Consider the following 21,433-nt stretch of genomic DNA (forward strand, 5'->3'; position numbering starts at 1 on the left):
AAACTTAAACCCCCTGTAATAAAAAATGAAGAATAAAACTAAAAAATAACTGAGATTTCTCAGAGTTAATGATAAGTTGTATGAACTGTATATGGAAATCTAAACTGAAATTATATAAATCAGATGTATTATTGCCTTAACTCATCTGTAAATATTAATTAGGAAATAATTAGTGTGAAAATTACAGGCAGATCCTTTGCCAAGTATTAAAACATTTGTTGTTAACATCTGAAATAATTATATTGTTACTGAAAATGTTTAATAGGTGATTGATACATGTAATAATTATTACCACATAGGCATTGTGTTATAATAGATAGGGTTAAATATAAATTTATTCCTTACAAAGTAAAAGTACTTAATAGCTATATTAATTAAAGACATACATTATAAATAAAGAAGTCACATAATTAAAAAAATAATATTAAAGTAGCATCTCAGCATAAACATCTTACCTTTAATGGTTTAACTGAAAATGAATAAATATACTTAGGTTTTTAAAATGTAGAATATCATTAATATTAAAAATATTTCATTTAATTATACTGATAAAGGTAGTAATAATAAATTGATTAAAATTGAAGGTATGGTAAATATGAGAAAAATGCAGAGAAAAGGTTAAGATCTGAGAAAAACAAATCTTTTGGTGATAAGTAGACAGATATCAAGATCAGTCTGTCTACACCCTGTAAAAAGCAACCTAAAAAGCAACCTCCAAAATTACCACTTTTATATTTTCAAGGTTCATTAGTAGTAGTAGGTCAGATCATAGCATTCATATGTCTGTTGATTATTTGAAATGAGTGAGAAATAAATAAGTGATCTCAGATAAACTATCAAGATGTCTGCATGTAGAAATGGCCTAAAATGAGAAACAGATCCCTGTCTACCTCTCTTATTTCAAATCCATTTGCATAACCCCATTACAAAATATACTAAAACTTAATTAACCCATCAGTACAAATAAGAAAGAAGTGGTACAAGTGAGGCAAATATAAGTGCAGCAGCCCCAAATTAGACTGACAGCTTGAATGTGAACACAAGGAAAACGACACTTCGGTATGGGTGTCCTCTAACCCCCCAGCAGTTAGTCTCCATCATTCTTCTTTCCCTCTCTCACATGAAATATCTGCTGAAACAAATGGCTTCTCTCCCATTATTGCAGATGTAAGTTGACCTAGTGGACCCCTGTGGGAGAGCATACAAAGCCCGAAGAAAGTTCATCAATCTTACTTCAGAGTAGAAGTATGCAAATTGGTTATAAGCTATGTAATGTCAACTCCTAAGATCCTAAACTCAATTAGCTGGGAGCTAGCATTACCTGTAACCTGCAGGTGCTTCTATATGCCATGTAGTGAGTGAATGTTCTATGTTCTCAATGCATATAACTAAATCATCACTGTGGCAAGATGCACTTTCTTACTGTGGATTTTCTAAACGTTCTAAAAAGCCACAGAATAAAAAGCAAAACCATAGCCTCAGAAACCTAGACAATGGGAAGAATCAGAATCCTGAATTTATTACATACTCTTATAAATCAATGCAACAGAAACAAATACCCCAAGAGGAACATATTTTAGATTGTACCATAGGTGACCTGTTCCAATATCTGTCAGGGCACAGCGATGAACAGAGGGAACAGTAGAATGTTAGAGCATACGATAGGTTAAGGGAGGCACCTCACTATCACATGCATGTTCAGAGAGCAGTCTGGATTTACATATAACTATTTTACAAATATAAAAGCAAGTCAGAGAAAAACAAAGAATTTCATTAAACGCAATAGCAAAGACACTAGATGCGAACTTATGGCCATGAAGTTGAAAGTCTATTTCAATACATCCTTCCTAACCTATCAGGTTTCTTTCTTTTCAAGGGTATTTTCGGATGTGGTGACCTCAGTAAAATCTCTGATGGAAGGATGAATAGGCTTTAGTCATTGGTTTCAATTTCTAGCTCACATCAAGGTCTCTTTCCATTTTCAATAGGTAAGAAACCAACTGGCTGTCTAGTTGCTCCTTGGTCAGTACAGAGGGCAAAGGCTGATTAGGCAGCCATATTCAGGTCCCATGAACCAAAAGAAAAAAGATGCAAGAGCTGGGCCTGGGTGGGCCAAGGACCAGTTGAAACTGAATTTAAGTCAACTTAGTGGGTAGTCAGTTAAATGCTTTATAGGAAGGTTGCTAGGTTTGTTGACTGGGTGGCTATTAGTCATCCAGTTGTATGATCAACCTGCTTACTCATACTGTCCTTTCCTTCCATTCATCCATGCCTGAAGCTTCCTTTATTAACTCATGCTCCATGTCCTTCTTCAATTATTTTTAAGCTTAGAAATATTTTCCCCATCCAAGGTATTTCTTTGATATTCACAATTTCATTATTTTAATGAAGTTTTTCAGGACTAGGGTAATGAGAATCTCCAGATCATCATTTTGTTTATATACATAACCCAAATAAATTCTTCAATACTTTTCCTTGTTTTATTTTATAAATTACCATTGTCAAGGAGGAAGAAAGAGAGGGAAAGTGAGAAATAAAATTGTTACTCTGGCTAAAGAGAGAGAGAGAGAGTGAGAGTGAGAGTGAGAGTGAGAGAGAGAGAGAGAGAGAGAGAGAGAGAGTGTGTGTGTGTGTGTGTGTGTGTGTGTGTGGGTAAGAGACAGAGTGGAGGTGGAGGGTGCTTTCAAGTTTATCTTGTTCAGCTCTATCCAAAGAGGCATCATTCTTGGTTTAGAGGAAAATACACTGAACTGGGAATCACAAGACCTGATTCTAGATTCCTTCCAGTCCTGGTTCTGTCACTAACTGTGAGAACCCGGCAAACCACATAGCCTATGTGTCTCAGTTTCTATGTCTGAATTCTTATCTGCATTTGCCTTTTGAATTTGCATAATGTTATGATGCTCTAGTAGCATTATACACATCAAAGTAGTAGCACTATGAAGTTTCTATAAGTGCCCAACAATTATTAAGCTACATGACTATTGTTCTTGTTAGCATGAACTTGTGCCCAATTCCAGTCTCCTCTTACTGACTATAATCCTGTTACTACTTCTCCCTAGGTTTTTTATTTGTTTTGGAGAAGGTGGGGTGCTTTGTGCTTCTTTGTAAACATTTCAGGTAAATTATTATTCTATAATTTGATCCATCATCTCAAGACCCTAATGTCTTAGGCTTTCAAGAAGACAAATAAATAGCATGTAAAACTCTTACTGATGTGTTGGCCAATTCAGCATGAACCCTTATTAATCTCTACCTTTTATCTGTGACAAAGGTTATGTGGTTAGAATGCTCTGAATTTACTCTTTGAAACAGAGTAACCACTCTGGGAGAAAATTAGGTCATATGCACAACTCAAAAGCCAAAATGTGATTCATGGAAGAGACGTACTTGGGTCTCTGAGGAACTGTTGACCTCCTTTCAGACCACAAGGCAACCACTCCTATGCCTATCATGTTCTAAGTGAGACCCATCCTGGAGAATAGATGCACATTAATAACATTAACAACAACAAATATGAAATGTGCCATTTCAATACATTATGAAATCTGGAAGCAAATTAGTATTGATTTTGGCCGCGATTCCATAATAAATGGAGGCTATGCAAATAAAGGTTTATATATATATGAATACTTACTGTATTGACAATTTCTTCCCATGAATTCTCCTGGGCACTCACAGGAATAGTTAGCAACAAGGTCTGTGCATATTCCACCATTTCTGCAAGGCTCAGCTTCACATTCATTAATATCTGAGGAAAACAGAGAGAAGAGAGGAAGACAATTATTGGTGAAAAAATGATCAGTTATTAGAAGGTTTTAGGCGTTTCAAATAAAAAAAAGTCTAAATAATGCTCTGTGTGTGTATGTCGCTAGTCAATAATATAAATGGTGCCTACAATCAATAATTTATTAGCAATCAAATTAAATCCAGTTCAAATGGAATTGAGAATCCAAATCCAGCAGAACTAAACCACTCTCCTATCCTGAAAATAAATATGAATAGTTTGGGGAAATATTCAGCGTATCCTTAGAATTAAATCAAACAAATTAACCCTGATAGAGAAATGAATTGGTATCACAAGATCTAGAAACCTCCTCAGCAGCAACCACTGCCAATTAACACTGTCTCATTTCATCTTAATTCAAAAATTCTAACTGACAGAGATGTTTTAGTTTCTAAATAGTTCGCCTTTGATGAATGCAACGAGAAGTAAATTGGAGTTAATAGGTAAATCTTGTTATATGCAAAGTATAATAAATGTAAATGATGATCACTTCCTAATCTCATTCAAGGGTTTCTAAAGTTAGGAGGGCTAAAGGGACTTACCTTTTATGAATCATTATTATACCTGATGCAAAATCATACGAAATATAAAACATTCAGCAAATTATACTAATTTCCACACTAATTTTGGACAACAGGGACAACAAATGGGATTTTGAATGAAAAAAGAATTAAAGACTAATTCAGTCAAATATCAATCACTGATATTTACACATCATTTCGTCTAAGCTCAGCACCAAGCTAGGTTCCGTGGGAGCTAGTAAAGTAATTGGAGGACATGCACTCTCCCCATCACTTTCCCTTCCTATCATCTATCTCAACTGAAATCCTGCTCTGCTCTTATTCCCACAACTCCTTCTTACATATCTAAATGGTGTTACTTAGGGACTGTCTGTTTATGTGCCTTTCACCCTTTCACCTAGTCAATCTGTAAAGTTTACAAATGCAGCACCCGTCCTGCACTGTTCTTTGTACCTTCACAAATGCCACACTCTATCTGGAAAACCACTAGTGCCCAATAAATATTTCTTGATAAAATTCATAACAAAATAGTGGTGTAAACAATCTGAAAAAAATTATTTCAGATGTGTGATGTGCCTTCGGATACACTACAACGTATCAAAAGTTATTCTGAAGTCCTGGGTTTTCATAGTGCTTAAAACAATATGATCATTAAACTACCCCCTCAATATCAAACAAGGACAAAATACTAGAAAACCTCTATTTTGCCCTTTCCTTTAACTTCTTTCTTATAAACAGCATCTCCTCCTGGAAGCAGATTTGGTCATCCTTTCATTCTAAGTTTATGGCAAAGTTTGATCTAAATTTCTTTAGGCAGGTGACCACTTTCTCTGAAAAAACCATCCCTTTTGGTGTCTGGTCAAGTGCTACAGTTTGAGAGTAGAGACAATTCATGACTGTTCAGAAAGAATCTGAATAATTTGATCATTTTATAATATCAAACAATAGGATAAAATCAGAATCTGATCATCTCTAAAAAACAGCTGTGTACTATATAATAGACTCACAAATATTTGACACTAAAACTCTTAAGCAAGAAGGAAGGAAGGAAGGAAGGAGGGAAAGGAGAGAAAGGAGGGAAGGAAGAGTATGTCACATTCATTTTCTCATCTGATGAGATATTTAGCTCTTTTTGTCTTAACAAAAATTCACTTTTTATTTATATTGGACTAACATGCAAAATATTTTCATTAAACTTTGAAAATAGCACAAAAGTCACTGTGCTATTTATTTCCTTACCAGATGAATGTCAGGAAATGGCAATGACTGGCTACTTTGGAACATGTTTAATATGTCTTTCCCTGTATCATATCTACTACAATTTGTTTTAGGTGAGATATGTCAGAGCCTGACAAGAAGTTAAATCTTCATGTCTTAAAGAATGCATTGTCTTATTTTGTAAAGTTAGACATAAAAAGCTACTCTTTTATATACTTATAGGGAAGAAACTGAGTATTAATTAATGTCTGAAAAAGAGCACATAAGGGAAATAGAATTTGATCTTGGATTTGAAGGAAAGTTTTAATTAGGATTAATAAAAAACAGGATGAAGAGGGTATTGTATTTCCAAGCAGGGATCCAGAATGAGTCACAACTCTGAAGAGAAGCATTCATGGTATGATGGTGTGTTCAAGTACACAAATAGCCCAGTTTGTCTGGAGGACAGAGTGGGAAGGGTGTGCTGGGAACCAAGTCTGAGGATGTAGATAGGACCAGATTACCATGAACTCTTAGTGCCAGCTGAGGGAACTGGCCATTCTCTTTTGGCAGTGAAGGCTTGGAGCCAGCTGGGAGGGTAGCCTCTATACCCTTGTGCCCTAGAAAGATTTAGAAAAGCCATATGTGGGATGGACTTAAATAAATGAAAGAAGGCTGGACAGAGACCCACCCAGGATTTGATGCTAAGAGGTACAACATATGTTTTAATTCTCAGGTAAGAGAATTACCTTACCTGAAGATTTCTCATTTTAATATTGACCTATATCATGAGTAAAATCAAACCCAGCTCTTGCTGCTTTGAAATGTTAATAGAAGGAAGTTTGCATAGTTGATGATGTGAGAACAATCAAGAGTTATTATATGTACTATTAAGGATATGCAGTTACAGTTGTTCTTTGCTTCCTCATTTCTTCTAAGGTTTTACACGATAAGTAGTACTTAACACATGAGAATGTGAATTTAATTGAGACTAATCGATCTTTGAACTTCTATCTATTTGTTCATCAGACCAGGTCTACAATCAGCAACAATGGAAGTTAAAATTAAGAACATTTGTTTCTAAAAATAGTTACACCTTTACCCAGAAGTTAACATGAGGTGGAATGAACTGGAATTGCATTTGCTGAAATGAAAATGCTTTCTAGCCATACTTAGTTTGTGATTAAAAAAAAAAAAAGATCCTCTACTGTTTGTGCATTTTTTTAAACCAAAAAACTACCTTGATCTAAATTCATAAAAATAAAAACATTATATTAAATGAGTTACATACTTTAATATAGTAGCAAATAAGTAAAACATTTCTGCCTATGTACACATCTAGTAACATGTAGGCTCAGATAACAGATGCAAATTACACAGAAGCCTTTATATATCAGTATAATGCAAGAGTTCTTTCAGCGGTGAAGGCTATTTGCACTGTGATTAACACTGCAAGCAATCTAAATGGAAACAGACCTCAATTGGAATAAATCATGTTTAATTAAAGACTAGATATAAATACTCACAGAATATAATGAAATGAAAGTTAAACTTCTTTGTAATAAATCACATACATATTTCTCTGTCACAGATCATGACATTATTATTTCCAGAAAAAAGTCCTCATCTATTCCAAATATACTGGGATATAATAAATTATTTTATAACTGAGAAAAATTTGACATTGCCGTTCCATACAAAATAGGAATTTCCATATTTGGTCATTTTTATAGTTCATTTATAATAATAATAGCTATCATTTGTTGAGGTTTCTAGTTCTATGACTGCTTCCTGAGAATTGTTTTTAAAAAATAACATCATTCAAAGCTAGATTTTATAATTAAGACACCCAGCTGAGTCCTGATTCCTTACTCTGAAAACATAAATCTTTGCTGTCCACCCTCTAGCTGACTGAAGCACAGCGGTAGGAGCTGAGCATGATTTCCAGATACAAACTCGTGGTGTGTGTGTGTGTGTGTGTGTGTGTGTGTGTGTGTGTGTGTGGATTTCCAGATACAAACTCGTGGTGTGTGTGTGTGTGTGTGTGTGTGTGTGTGTGTGTGTGTGTGTGTGTGTGTGAAGGAATTAAAAAGCAAAGCAAAGCAAAGCAAAGCAAAGGAGGGAAGGAAGGAGAGGAAGAGATGAGAGAATAGATAGTTGGTCACAACAGCATGCATATCTTTGAAACAAAAGGTACTCTAAAAGGATGTCCAGACACTTTTTCTGTTGTAAATAGTGACATAGATTCATTCATATTATATGCATAATTTAGTCTCTTTATCTTTACTTTGTCCTTAGCCCACCTTATACAGATTTGGGAAGGTGTGCTGTAGTCTTCCCTCTTAGGCTTGGCTTTTTGCTAACAGAAATAATGTCAACCCATGCACCCTCTAGAGATGTCACTGTGAGAAGCCTCCTCTAGTAATTGAAAAACACATATATTCATTAAGATCATTCTGAGTACTCCTGAACTTATACACATGTGCATCATGAGAAGTGCTCAGTTACTCCTAGTCTTTTTTTCTGGATCTTTGTCAGACCCATCACTGTGCAAATTACAGCCCCAAAGCCCATGAAACTGCCTTTGGAGTAGTAGGCTGTCAAAGAGTTTTTGAAAATCAAAATTATATTTGCTAGTTCCTTTATCAGTGCCTTCTCTGGGTATGATTTCTTGCCACAGAAATGATGTTGCTTCTTTTCAGATCATTATATTTAAATATTCAGAAATCCCATTCTTCATTATAGACTCCACTAGCTGGTCAGAGAGGAAATGGAGATTTGCGGAGTCTAATTGCTAGGGCATCCTGTGGAAACTTTAAAAATTAATCGATTAACTAAATAACTAATTAATTAATTCATTTTCAAACTGGCTCCCATTTGTAATCTGCAGAACAGGAATGACTGCACATTGCACTCTTGGGCCATCAGTGTCCCAATTCACCCTTGAGTCTCTCTAGAACTCCTGAGGTGGATGCCAGTTGGCCCCAGTAGTTCAACTACATTTACTTTGCCAACTTGGCCTAGAATATTTTGAATATTGACCACCATTTAGACTAGGACATCCAATCCTTTTAAGGACAGAAATCCATGTAACCTCCTCTTGAGTGGAGGAAAAAAGACAACTTAATTCACTCGTGAAACTACCTCCTTTTGCCCCCGAGTATATCCAGGTCCCATGAGCATCAAGAAAGGAACAACTGATTCTCAGGCTGAGCACCCTGTTTTGATATATCAAAAGGACACCATAACTAAGCCCTTTTTTTTCTTTGCAAAGATATAATTTCTTGGCTTCCTTATTCCCTTCTCTTGGGCTGTCTTTCCTCCTGCGATATTGTTATTGACTCTTAAATAGCCCACAAGTGCTTATTTTCTAAAGTCTGCTACTTTTGACCCTTTGTAACCCATCTTCCCTGGGCTCCCCATTAGCTATTAAATATTCTCCAGACTTCCTGTGAGTGATTGCCTTTTAAAATTTAACCTTTTATATTTTTTCGTACCTAAAGTTTATGGTTTTTCAATTTCTCTTTTAAGGCTGAAAAAATTATGAGAAATTTCTAGGAATTCTGTCCTCCCACTCAGGTATTGAATTTAATTATGTCATAATCAGAACTATCTACAGGATTTCCCAATCATTTTGGGGGCAAGTCAGTATATTTTTAATCTTGTGTGCTTGAACTCTGTTTTGATCTGGCCTTTTGTTATATTGCTACTAATTTATTTTAAAGTAGCAAATTAAAATGAGCATTCTTCGATGAGAACATACCACAGGCAAACCTTTTATACTAATTTACTGATAACCCTCATTTACCAAGAACAATAGTGCCAAAAAATATCCAAGAGGTATTTAACCATCACCTCTTACTAACAAAGATAATACTCTATGCTCATCTGTATCCTGGCATCCTCACATTTATTTTGAGATCTCAGTTTTAATGCAAGAAACTTTGTTATTGGTATCCAGGTAGAGCCCAGTTCTCTAGGATGTCTCTGTTTAAAATTATTTCAGTAAGGCTTTAGTTGTCTTAATTAGATATTTGGCCAGCAAGATAAGACAGCTATTCCAAGATACTTATAAAGCCAAAACCAGGGAATAGCTGTTTGTGGGGAGGGATAGTCAAGAGGGTGGTATAACTCAAATATTTGAGGCCTTGAAGAAATTCATAAATAAAAGCTACATGAAAAAACACAGTAGAAGCCAAAATGAACCAATGCCTCTGGTAAAATTTGTACCAAAGAGCAAACAATTGCAAAGAACATTACCTTAGGGGTATGCAGCACAGTAACTTGACCTGCAATAAATATTCATTGATTGGTAAGAAAACTGAGAATATCAGAGACCTGGGGAATCCTCACCTGTACTGTGACAGTGAGTTCCTTGATTTGGGCAGATGTACCGGTCTACTTCTAAAGGGGTTCTATTAAGGAGAATGGATTTAGAACAATGCCCTTTTTAAAAGTTAGAACTTTGAAAATATACCAATGCAAAGCCTCCGCACCAGAGATTCTAATTTAAATGGACTTGGATGGAATGAAGGCATAAATATTGTTTTATAGGAGTCCAGGTAACCAGGGTTGACAAACACTGCACAGAACCTCTGTGTATGAAGTCCATCTATCCATCCACCCATCCTTAGTTCTCTGCTAGGTTCTAAGAATGCAAAGATTAATATATCACGGACCCTTACTTTTCTCAAGACTCTTATAGTACAGCAAATAGACGAGGAAACAATCAGTTACAGTATAAAGTGACAAGTGCTCTAATGAATGAACACACAGTTTCTCAGAGACTTCAAACAGCAATAACTAAATTAGTCTAGGAGGCTAGAGAATGTTGAATTTTAGAGGTGTCTATCTGACTGTGGAAAATGCTTCTGAGTTATGTCAAGTTATAACTAATTACTCTGTAAAGTTATTTTTCTAAATTAATACGCATCTCATTATTCCACATATCCGAGAGTGATTCCTTATTGTCCCACAGTTCTGTGCTCCAAGTATAAAACTCATATATGTCCTTTTATTATGTATGTTATAATTTATATATTTTTGCATATTCATAATGCTTTATCCAAAATCAATCACTCTATTCTGTCAAATGCATGTTAAATTAGTTTGCTTGCAGTTCTCTCTAGTTTTAATGGTCAGTACTAAAGATCAACTATTTTGGATTTTTTCTATAGTGAGTTATCAGAAATCCATAACTGGCTAAAATGAGATGGGATTCACATGGGAAGCATAGTTAGGTTTCACATGGTTGCTTTCACACACCCATTCACTCACTCATTCATTCATTAAAACTTTGATGAGCACCTTCCATGAATCAGGCTCTAAAATACTGAATATATGATTGGATACATCAGTGAACAGGGATAGTTGCAACTGTTCTAAGAGGTCTCACCTTCTATAATTGGAACATAAAAGGACACAATGTTTTCAGAGAGAACTGAGCACTTTTAAATGTCTGGATATGCACAGGGACTATGTGGAACTACTAGGGATGGTGGTTACTAGGTAGTCTGGGACCAGATTTTTATGGCCTTACAAATCAAATTAAGGAGTTTGAACTTTAGTCCTTGGACACTGAGAAGTTAATAGAGAATTGAAGAAGTGTGGAAAGGGGGCATGGGATTGAATAGATCTGTGGTTTAAAAAGCTCATTCACTCTAGAATTTCATTACTGGTAACATTTGGAAAAATAATTCAAAGAGTTGGAAGGGCAATTTATGTTGAGTCTGTATCACTCAGACCATACATACAACATGATGACTACAGCATGTATCTTTAAACATTTGGCTTGGTTTGAAGTGCATACAGACTTCCTAATATTTAGGGTTGCCAGATTCAGCAAATAGAAATACAAGATGCCCATGCAATATGTGGCTCATACTTTATAAAAAAAAAATTTTATCTGCAATTCAAATTTACCTGGCCATCCTGTATTTTATTTGGGAATCCTACTTGAATAGTCGACTAGAATATGATTTCTCCATATTTTCTTTCTTTCCTTTTATATAAGCACTTTAATTTCAGCATATGGTCATGCTTTCCATTTTGTATATTCAGCAGACCCCAAGGAAAACGACCTACAGTAGAAAATCTTTATTGACAAATGAGTCCTCCTCAGGCTTTTGCTCAAACTAAACTTCGTTGCTTGCAAAGCAGTTCATAATCTTTAGAGTTTACCTGTATATAAGCTTCAATGTATTATTTATATAGTTATACTTGTATACATATCAATACTTCAGCTATGTAAGAGCCAAGGTAATCCATTTCTAAATAGACAAGCAGTTATGGATTTTAGGAATAAAATTAGAACAGATGCCCATTAGGCCAAAATCACTTAAGATTTTGAGAAAAGTTACTAAGAGGAATAAAAGAACTGGGGGAAAATCTGCACTCCTATCAGCAAATTAATTCATAATGGTTTGGAATATATAGTATGCATGAAACTTACAGTAATCACTTATTTCACTTCATATACAAGTTGTAAGTAGAAGGACTTAACACCAGTATATCATTTTGAGATGTATTTTTTATCAAGAGAGGCTTTTAAGGGAATAAATTAAAACTTAACAATGCACCAGGTTGAATTATTTTTCTCTTCAATGACAGTAATTTTTTCAAAAAAAAACCACAGAGACAGTAACTTATACTAAAAATGATGAGCCACTTAAAGCATACAAGCAATGCCACATTTAAATAACAGGCAGTGATACACAGTTACATTTCATATATACAGAAAAATAATTTCACTTAGTTCAGAATTAATTTCTTAAAAATAACTCTATAACATATTAAGTATGGACAAACAGCTCATCAGGATGACATTGATTGACAACAATTAGCAAATCCACCCACTTGAACTATGAGCTAAACCTTGTTTTAAACATTTTGTATATACCATCACACCCTTTGAGCTACTATTATCATAACTGTTTTCCAGACGAGTGAATTGAGACATTGAAAATATAAATAATATGTCAGAGTCACACAGGTGCTGAAACTGAGATTAAAACCCAGATAATTTGTCTCAGGAATCTATGCTTTTCACCAGTTAACTTTACCACCACTAGAAAATATGAGTTCTCCTTCACCTTTACTTCATACTTGCCTTCAAGGTACCACTGTATGTGCTGAGGAGGACAGAGAAGCCAGAATACACAGCCCTTGATCTCAAAATGTTTAAAATGTTCTAGTAATATTAGTATTACTGCTCTAGGTCAAAGACTCCAGTCCTAAAATCTTAGTTTGGAACACTTTTTCCCCCTAATTCCTTTATTCCTTTTAGTAATTTTTCTCAAACTCTTAAGTAGTTTGGGCTTAATGGGCATCTGTTCTAATTTTATTCCTAAAAGCCACAACTGCTTGTCTGTTTAGAAATGGATGTCTTTGGCTCTTACATTCTTTTATACTTGACTCTTAACTTTACATTCTGATGAAAAGAATACATTTATTTTTGTTTCTTTCTTTACAGAGGACATGGATCTATTTTATACATGTCAGCTGAAATTCTTATTTTTCAAAGAGGAAAATCCACATTTTTAAAAATCATTATTTGCAAGATAGCATACACATAGAAAAGTACACAAACCAATAGAGTTAAATGAATTATTGTTAAGAGACAACCTGTTTAACAGTCACCAAGGTCAAGCACAAGAACAACGCCAGCACTTGAGAGCCTTTCCATGCCCCTTCTTTTTTTTTTTTCTGTACGCGGGCCTCTCACTGTTGGGGCCTCTCCCGCTGCGGAGCACAGGCCCAGCGGCCATGGCTCACGGGCCCAGCCGCTCTGTGGCATGTGGGATCTTCCCGGACCGGGGCACGAACCCGTGTCCCCTACATCGGCAGGCGGACTCTCAACCACTGCGCCACCAGGGAAGCCCAAGATTGAGTAGTTTAATAAAACATACTAACAGAAGGAGCTGTATTCATAAAAATGACAAAAATACTAATTTTTTCACAGTAGTTCACCTCCTGCTTTGCAGGTTATTTTCATTACTCAAGAAAGGCTTTGCAGGAAGCCTTAAATGAAGACGAATGGAAAAAAAGTAACATAACTGCAAAATTTTCTATTACTCATATTTTTGGTTTTAGATTGGATTTACTTCTGCTATGGCTGACTATCAGGATACTGAAGATTATTAAACTATAACTGATGTTACCCATATCTACCCTAATAGTTCTTATTTCCCAGAAATTTTTCTGCAGTAAGTTCATAAAGTATATTGATATGCATGTTTCCTGCATTCTTAGGATCTATTTAAGAAGTTGTAATTTTCATATAAAAAGCATGAAATAACTCTTCTAGTTCTCTTTGCTCCTCCTATATGAGAGGTATAACTTTAACACACATGTACACATGCATATTTGACAGGATTTTTATTATTAATTTCTTTTAATATACAGTAAGATGGAAATCTCAATGCCATTAATTACTTACTATGTAATTTCACATTTTAAAAGTAAGCCTTCAAGGCAACAATTTCCATCATCTGCAATGAACCTGACTGAAATAACTGGCTATTTCCATAACAAGCACTTTAACAAATGGTCCTATGTCAGAGAGGAGTGGGTCTGATTAGAAACTGCATTGCTGTATTATGCTATTATCAGATTAACGCAGAAAAAGAGTTTAGCTCCTTTTAATAAAATCCAATGACTTGTGAATTGAACTAAATATGTTAATAATAAGTATAAGTGTAACCCCATCTACTTAACTTAGTCGTTTAATTTGGCCCTGAGCATAATGATTTAAGCTTACACAGCAAAATTTACTTCCCTACCCTCGTTAAATCTCCTTCTGTGTTTCAGAGGATAAAGGAAGGCTTATGTAGTCTCAGTTAAATGTACTACAGAGTTATCTTCAGAAGAGTTATCTTCAAAAGTTAATATTTTCCCAAAGTAGAATCCATCCACAAAGTACCACAATATTTAAAGTATTTTGGTTAAGTCACGCAGAGGTAGAGAACAACCAAAATCTACTGACGAAATCTATTACACTGAATATACAAATATATTTTTGAAATCTGTAGATCTCTTTATAGGTACTACCACTAAAGTATACTAAATTCATATCTTAAAGAAATTTAGAGGTTATTGTAGTTATACATAGTTAAATACAACAGACACTTTATTTTTATCTACCTGCCATGTATATATTATATATATAATATATATATATATATATATACACATAATTTTGCAGGTGTACAATTATTTAGTCCATGGCTTTTATATTATTCTAGCCTATTCATTATCAATAGTAACTCATTATACAAGTGAGAAAATGATCTCCAGAAATTACCTCCTCTTATTCTCTGTGCCTTCCAAATTTTCTTAAATAATTATTTTCCTTCTTCTATTCATCATTTTTACAATCTTAACCAATATATATAAACCTGCTGTTTGTGCATAAGCTTTAGACATTAGAGCTATACATCACTTTTCACATTTCTTTCCTTCCTCTAGAGTCCCACTGTTTTTCTTACTACCAAAATGTTATTTATGTTTTTCCAACACGTTCTGTTTTATGGTGGTATGTCAGTCAATGAAAGCTACAGTTAGACTGTGTAACAATCACAAACCTCTGTGGCACATAATATGCATATATTTATTTCCCCGTGAGAGGTGGTGGTGTCAGGAGATCTCAGGTGGGCTCCACAGAGGAGCTCAGCTTTGACCTAAAGATACTGCCACGCTCAGCTCCTCACTGACATTTGTGCTCAAGTCTGCTACCTGTGTGACCATTCTGGGATCCAAGCTGAGGGTATAGCAACTGTCTTTTGACCTCGTCCATGTGACAACAGAAGTTCAGAAAAGAAAGTGAAACATCCAAGGCCTCTTAAAGCCTAGGCTCATTCAGTTAGCCAAACCAAGTCACATCTCTAAACTCAAAGTCAAGGAATTAGAGAAATATATTCCTCCTTCACAGGAAGATGCAAAGTCACATATGACAAAGGGTGAGGATATTTGGAGGGATGAAGAATTGGGGCAATAATGCCATCTGTTGTATATTAATTCTCCAATGTCTTGTGTATAATTATTTGTAAGAACTAGAAAATAAAGAGCATTTGCAATAACATGATGATATATAAATATTATTCACTATAGAACCAAGGAGAAAAATGTTACTGTATCTCACCAAAAATGTACCACACTATGGAGGCACAAATCTACTTCCTTTTGATATATTTGATGAACTGTTTAAAATCATGTCTCATTTAAATGCTTCATATTTACAGAGGTTTTTTTCTCTTTCTCTCATTTTTTCTGGAACATTTAATTGTTCTTCTTGTTGCAAGAAGTATAAAGGTACTCATATGATCACAATCTTTCCATATGTTGATTGAAATTTATTCCCATGCTTCTTGAAGACGTTCTTGTGGAGCCCTCTGGTTTCTTGGTCTGAGTTGGGCTGACTGCTTTCCAGGTATGCTGCGAGCTACCTGCTGGGACTTCTTTTCCTTGCTTCCTTTCTTTCCTTTTATACTTCCTTGGAGGCCGTTTCTTTTTCATATCCACTTTTCATTTGCCAGAGAACATCTTCAGGTAATTTTCATGAAAGGAGTAAGGAAAATATTATTTTGTGCCTTTGTCTTATTGTCCCTGCACCTGAATAAAATCTGGCTGGTAACAGAAGTCTAAGTTCAAATTCATGTATCCCCAGAAATGTAAAGGTACATTCATTTCTTCATTAAATTCTAATATAAACTGTCACTGTCTGAGAAATTTGAAGTCAGTGTAATTTTTGTGTCTTTAGAGTTAACATGTTACCCCTCTTAGGGATTTGGGGATTTTCTCCATATGCAGATTTCATTAAAATTTATCTGGATACATCTTGATTTGTGTTCACTGTGTTGGTGCCTCTTAATTCAATATGAAGACCTGTTATTACCTCCAATTTCTCTATTTTCCCTGGATCTACAAAATTAGTCCTATGTTCAGTTTCTTAAATAGATTCTCCATGTTTGCTAAACATATATCTCATGTTTTTCATTTCTTTATATTTTGATCTAAGTTTTGCAAGACTTCTCCAATTTTATTCTTGTACTGCATTAATTTTTGTCCAATCATAGTTTTGTTTTGCATAATGTTTTTTCAATGCGACATTTTCTAGTTTTATGAATATTATATTTTCTTTATGTTTCTAATTAAGACGTTTTAAAAAGGTCTCGCTGATCCATGGATCACGCTTGCTTCGTCTTGTATCAGTTATTCTATGTGCTCATTTTGGATCTTCTGTTTTGCATAGTTGACTTCAGTGATTGACTACTTTTCCGAATGAAAAACTAGATTGATTAATAAACTTAACTGGTGTAGTTCCTTCAACCTCTTTATAAGTTTATTTTTACCAAGTCTTCCCTCCTACATGGAGCGACTGACTGGAAACTCTAAGCACGCGGGAACGTAAGGAAGCAGGCAGCAAGGCCCCCTCCATTTACCGAATGAAAAAGGTTTTATTCAGTGATACCTATTTCCACGCTAGGAACCCAAGCTCTCCCCGAGGAAATTCTGATTAAAGTTTTTAGACAGCAATCTCCCAGTTTTAGACTCGGAAATTATGCTTTGTATATGGGGTGGCGGGAAATCAAAGGGTCGCTGGGGTCGCTGCTGCAAAGATGGTTCTTAATGAACGAACCTGCCTTCTGTCCACTCATCTCTCTGTACCAGCTGACTCCAGGTGACTCCTAGCCTGCACTCTTCCCCTAAAAGAAAAATAACCTTTGACACTATTTCAGACTTTTCCCCATCAAGGATGTAGGTTCTTGGCCCCCTTCTCTATTAACATTATTCGTTCCCACATTCCATCATCTAGAAATGTCTAAAATCACTGGGGTGCTAATAGTCCCATCTCACTATTTTTGTACCATTAAAATCCTATCCCTTAACAAAAATCTTCACTGTCACTTCCATGAGATCTGAGGATCTGAGAATAAAGGGTTGGTAAATATGTATGTTCAGTTTGCCATCATGAAAGGCTAAATTTAAATAAGTAACTGAATAACTAAAAATTAGGTGGAAACATGGAAGCAAGAGGAAGATAATCCATTGGGGCATCCTTTTCCCAAACAACTTCACTAAAATGTTCACTATTTATTTTAACAGTGTAATACTTTACACTATTACAAGGTTGTTAATAAAATAGCTTTTTAAGCACTTGGAAACCAGCCTCTTACTACAGTCCCTTGGACTTAAAGATGGCCCTCTGGGGAGGGTGGCAGCCCCACACACAAAATCGTTTCTTCTGACTGTTCACTAAAGTTACAGGAGAGCATATTCCCTGAGACAGAAATAAGTTCAGTACCAGAGTCTGTTTAGGAAAGCTTCAGGAAAAGTTATTCCTTTTTTCAAATCGAGCATCCACTAGATAAAATCTTCATTATATTCATTTGAGACACCAGAGTACCATCAGCACATGTCAGAGACAGAAAGAGAAGTCAACACAGTTGGACGTCCTCCTTCTCCAGTGCCACCCTTACCAAAATTTTTGTGCCAGAAATTAACCATGATCCACAATTTTTCTATAAGTTTCCTTACATGAAGAAAGAATAGAGGATTCTTAATAAATCTCTGAAAATATCTTTTTTACCATTTGATTCTAATAAAAAGTTGAAGAGTATTTGACAAAAATCTCAGTATAACCCTTTGCTTCTTCCTTTAAAACGAAGTGGGGGAATTACATCATTGACTCTAAAACAGCTTTACATACAATCCACATGTGAAATAAGGTGCCCAGTAAATAACATCCAAACTACCATGAAGAATCAAGATGAAGAAAGGGGTTGGTGATTGTGGGGGGATAAGACACTCAAGCCTTTTCAATTAAACACACACACACACACACACACACACACACACACACAGAGTTACACAGTTTCTGGAATTATTTACTTAAACTCTATTTTCTTGAATATTCACATTCTGCACATTCAACTAGTTTTAAAGTTACAAAGCCTGCTTCTATGTTTTCCTAAAATCAATTTCTTGGACCCCTTCCATTCTGCCCACATCATATAACTCAGTGTCACTGACAGTGGCAGAGCTGCCAATCTGTGTGATCTTTGTAAGGAGGCCTGTGGAGAGAATGATCTAGAAGATGATGAGTATTTTTAATTCTTTTGAAGTCTTTTTGGCAAATTTGTTTTTCCCATTTAATTACTCCTTATTGAGATGTGTTATGAATTAAAAATAGTGGCATATAGAAAAGTAAGTGCATAAGTTACTAAATACATAAATATTCAGAAGACATAATTAAAATAAAACAATACTTCAGCCTTACAATCTTGCATATTTTGGTGACAAATAAAAGTGTTGGATGTTTCTGAAACTTTCTAGACCACAATAACTAGAATATATTACTGCCAAAGAAGTGTCACTATAATGAAGCAGCATGCTGTATATAACTAAAATATTAAAATAGTACACAGACAAAACTGGTAGGCACAACAAGCTTCATTACATACGAGGAAAGAGAGAAAAGAACACCTTTGTAAAACCAGATGTCCTAATAAGTAAAAGTAAAAATAAATTGAAGTCTGACTGGTTTATAAATCTACCAATTATATCGTACAGAGTCAAGTAACTTTTGGCATTCTCATTTCTCTACTTTTATCTAGCAATTCACAAAAAGAGGTAACCTTAAGGGTTTTACCAATTTACTTCTTAACTCTCAAAGTGAACACTGCTCTGATATTCTAAAGAAGAGTATCAGCATTGAAGAAAATTAAAGTGAATACTGGAAAAATAATTTATCTAATTCCCACTAGCAAAACACAAGAAAGTTCAACTGCATTCATACATAGTCAAATACGTCAGCATTTTCTCAGACACATACCTTGAGTTATCCTACAAAACAGAATACCGGGAGATGAAAGAGCATTCAGAACATCAACACAGAAATACACTGATTACTAAAACATAATTTTAAAGTGCTTCCAGCATACACAGATACTTTTATATTCCATAGTTATGTTGTGCATAGTCCTACCTTATTATAAGATAAGCTTTGCATCTATTTGCTATTTATCCCTCAATTACATGGTGAAATTGGATAGTTAAAAATAGATGACATATAGAAATGTTTGATTTTATGTCCTAAAACCTTTTATCTTAAGATGCTTAAGATGTGCAAAAAAACTATTACTTTGAAAAAAAGTATTTATGATAAATTCTCCATTTTCTGTAACAAGGTGTTTACCTTAATTTTTGAAACATTCAGGTCGAGATGCAATTGTGTCATTCCATGCTTTTGTGTTTCAGTGTCATTCTCAGTATATTGTTCTAATAATCATACTCTACTACCCCAAATATCTCTAGTCATTTTATATCCCCCAAACTAATTTATTATAAAAACCCGTAAAATTAATCCCTGTAGTGCCTATAACAAAGGAACAAACAAAACAATAAAAAGACACAATGTACATTTTTATTATATGTTAATGATATCCCTGTTGCCTATACATGTACAGCCAAGTGGAAATATTCTAGCCACAGGCATCTCTAGAGATTCACTTTTTGCCACTTTGCAATACAAATTAATGGGTAGAAACTTCCATTCACAAAATAAGGTAAAAGGCAACTAGCTATCCATTATAAATAAACAGTGTATTTATGAATTAGCTCATCTTAAATCATTGTATGAAAACTAGGGTGCAGACATCGCTTACAAGTACTGTATTTCTCTGAGGTCTGCATAAATCCCTCTGACTGAGGTTTTATATTGTTTTGATAATCCTAATGGACTACAAATTGTTAGGTAGAAAATGGTATCTTTGAGGTTAGCTAGAAGCAGAGGAAATGGGTTAACATAAATATAATAAGACATTCATTTGTCTTATAAGTTGAAGCGTACGTACATGACCTCAGATGTTGTATTTTTTTCTGTCAAAAAATGTAAATACTCTTTAGTCCTTTCTAATCATGACCTCAAAATTCTTGATCATATATCAAGTATTACTAAATGAATATATTTTTTACAGTATAGAATGTACATAGGAACTATAAATTTTAAAAGAATGAGAAAGGTTGCAATACAATTTTTAAAGCATCTTCCTAATTGTGATGGCTTCACATTACCATTAATATCTCAAACCATGGTATCTACTCTGGGTGAGTTCATCAATAATAATGGTAGACGTAAAATATATATCATGTTGAAATTCTCAATTTGGGGGCCAATCTCCTGTTAGCTATGACTAGTTTGACACAAATTATCTCATATTTTTTGGGGCTTAGGTCATAATAGAAGAAACGTTAGCTACCATTTTCTTCTCTTCTTGCATCATTGGTAATTTCTCCAATCTGACATTTCTCTGTAGATTTCTTTTTAGGCCAATTGTGGATTTGGTGAGGGTTAATTTAACTGAAAATAGATAACATAAGCAGCCACATTGTGCTGATAGTGTGCTGCTCTGTAGAACTCCTACCTTCCCACAGAACCTCTGCACTGGTGACCCTCTGACAGATAAACCCAGTGAGGTGCCTCTGTCAATCCATGTGGCAAATAGTAGTATGATTAGTATACATAATTGTTAACAATAAGAAAACATAAAAGTTATCTTACTTTCTTTGCACCTATCAGGATTGTCTCTTGCACTCTTCTGGGGTATATGCACCTCAGTGTGGAAACAACTACACTATAGGTAAAGTGTCTAGGAATATGGATCTGGGGCTTTAACATATGTCCTATTTCTTTTAAATCATAAAACCATGCTCAACTACTTATGACTTGTAGAGAATAACTAATAGTTAATAGAATTAGACTTTTCTTATTTCAATTCTTTCTAATCTAATGAAGTATTCCAAATTTAAGAAAAAAAATGTTCTTCAGTTAACTTCAGGACAATTGCCTTTTTAAAAACTGGGTTTGGTATGACTAATCTTGTACTCAAGCCTATGTATCTTGGACAGGTGCTATGATCACAGGGTGACT

At 34.8% G+C, this 21,433-nt stretch overlaps 1 protein-coding gene across 2 annotated transcripts in view; it reads right to left on the bottom strand.

The window, feature by feature from the left end:
* The window catches only part of EDIL3 (EGF like and discoidin domains 3), a 411,746-nt gene that overhangs the window by 170,229 nt on the left and 220,084 nt on the right, over positions 1–21,433 (bottom strand). For both annotated transcript variants that reach the window (XM_024734369.1, XM_024734368.1), the window contains one exon: positions 3,638–3,751. In XM_024734369.1, the coding sequence (XP_024590137.1) occupies positions 3,638–3,751 (114 nt within the window). The remainder of the gene's footprint in view (positions 1–3,637; positions 3,752–21,433) is intronic.

This window comes from Neophocaena asiaeorientalis, unplaced genomic scaffold, assembly GCF_003031525.2.
Source record: "Neophocaena asiaeorientalis asiaeorientalis breed wild unplaced genomic scaffold, Neophocaena_asiaeorientalis_V1.1 scaffold184, whole genome shotgun sequence".
NCBI classification, from domain to species: Eukaryota; Metazoa; Chordata; class Mammalia; order Artiodactyla; family Phocoenidae; genus Neophocaena; species Neophocaena asiaeorientalis.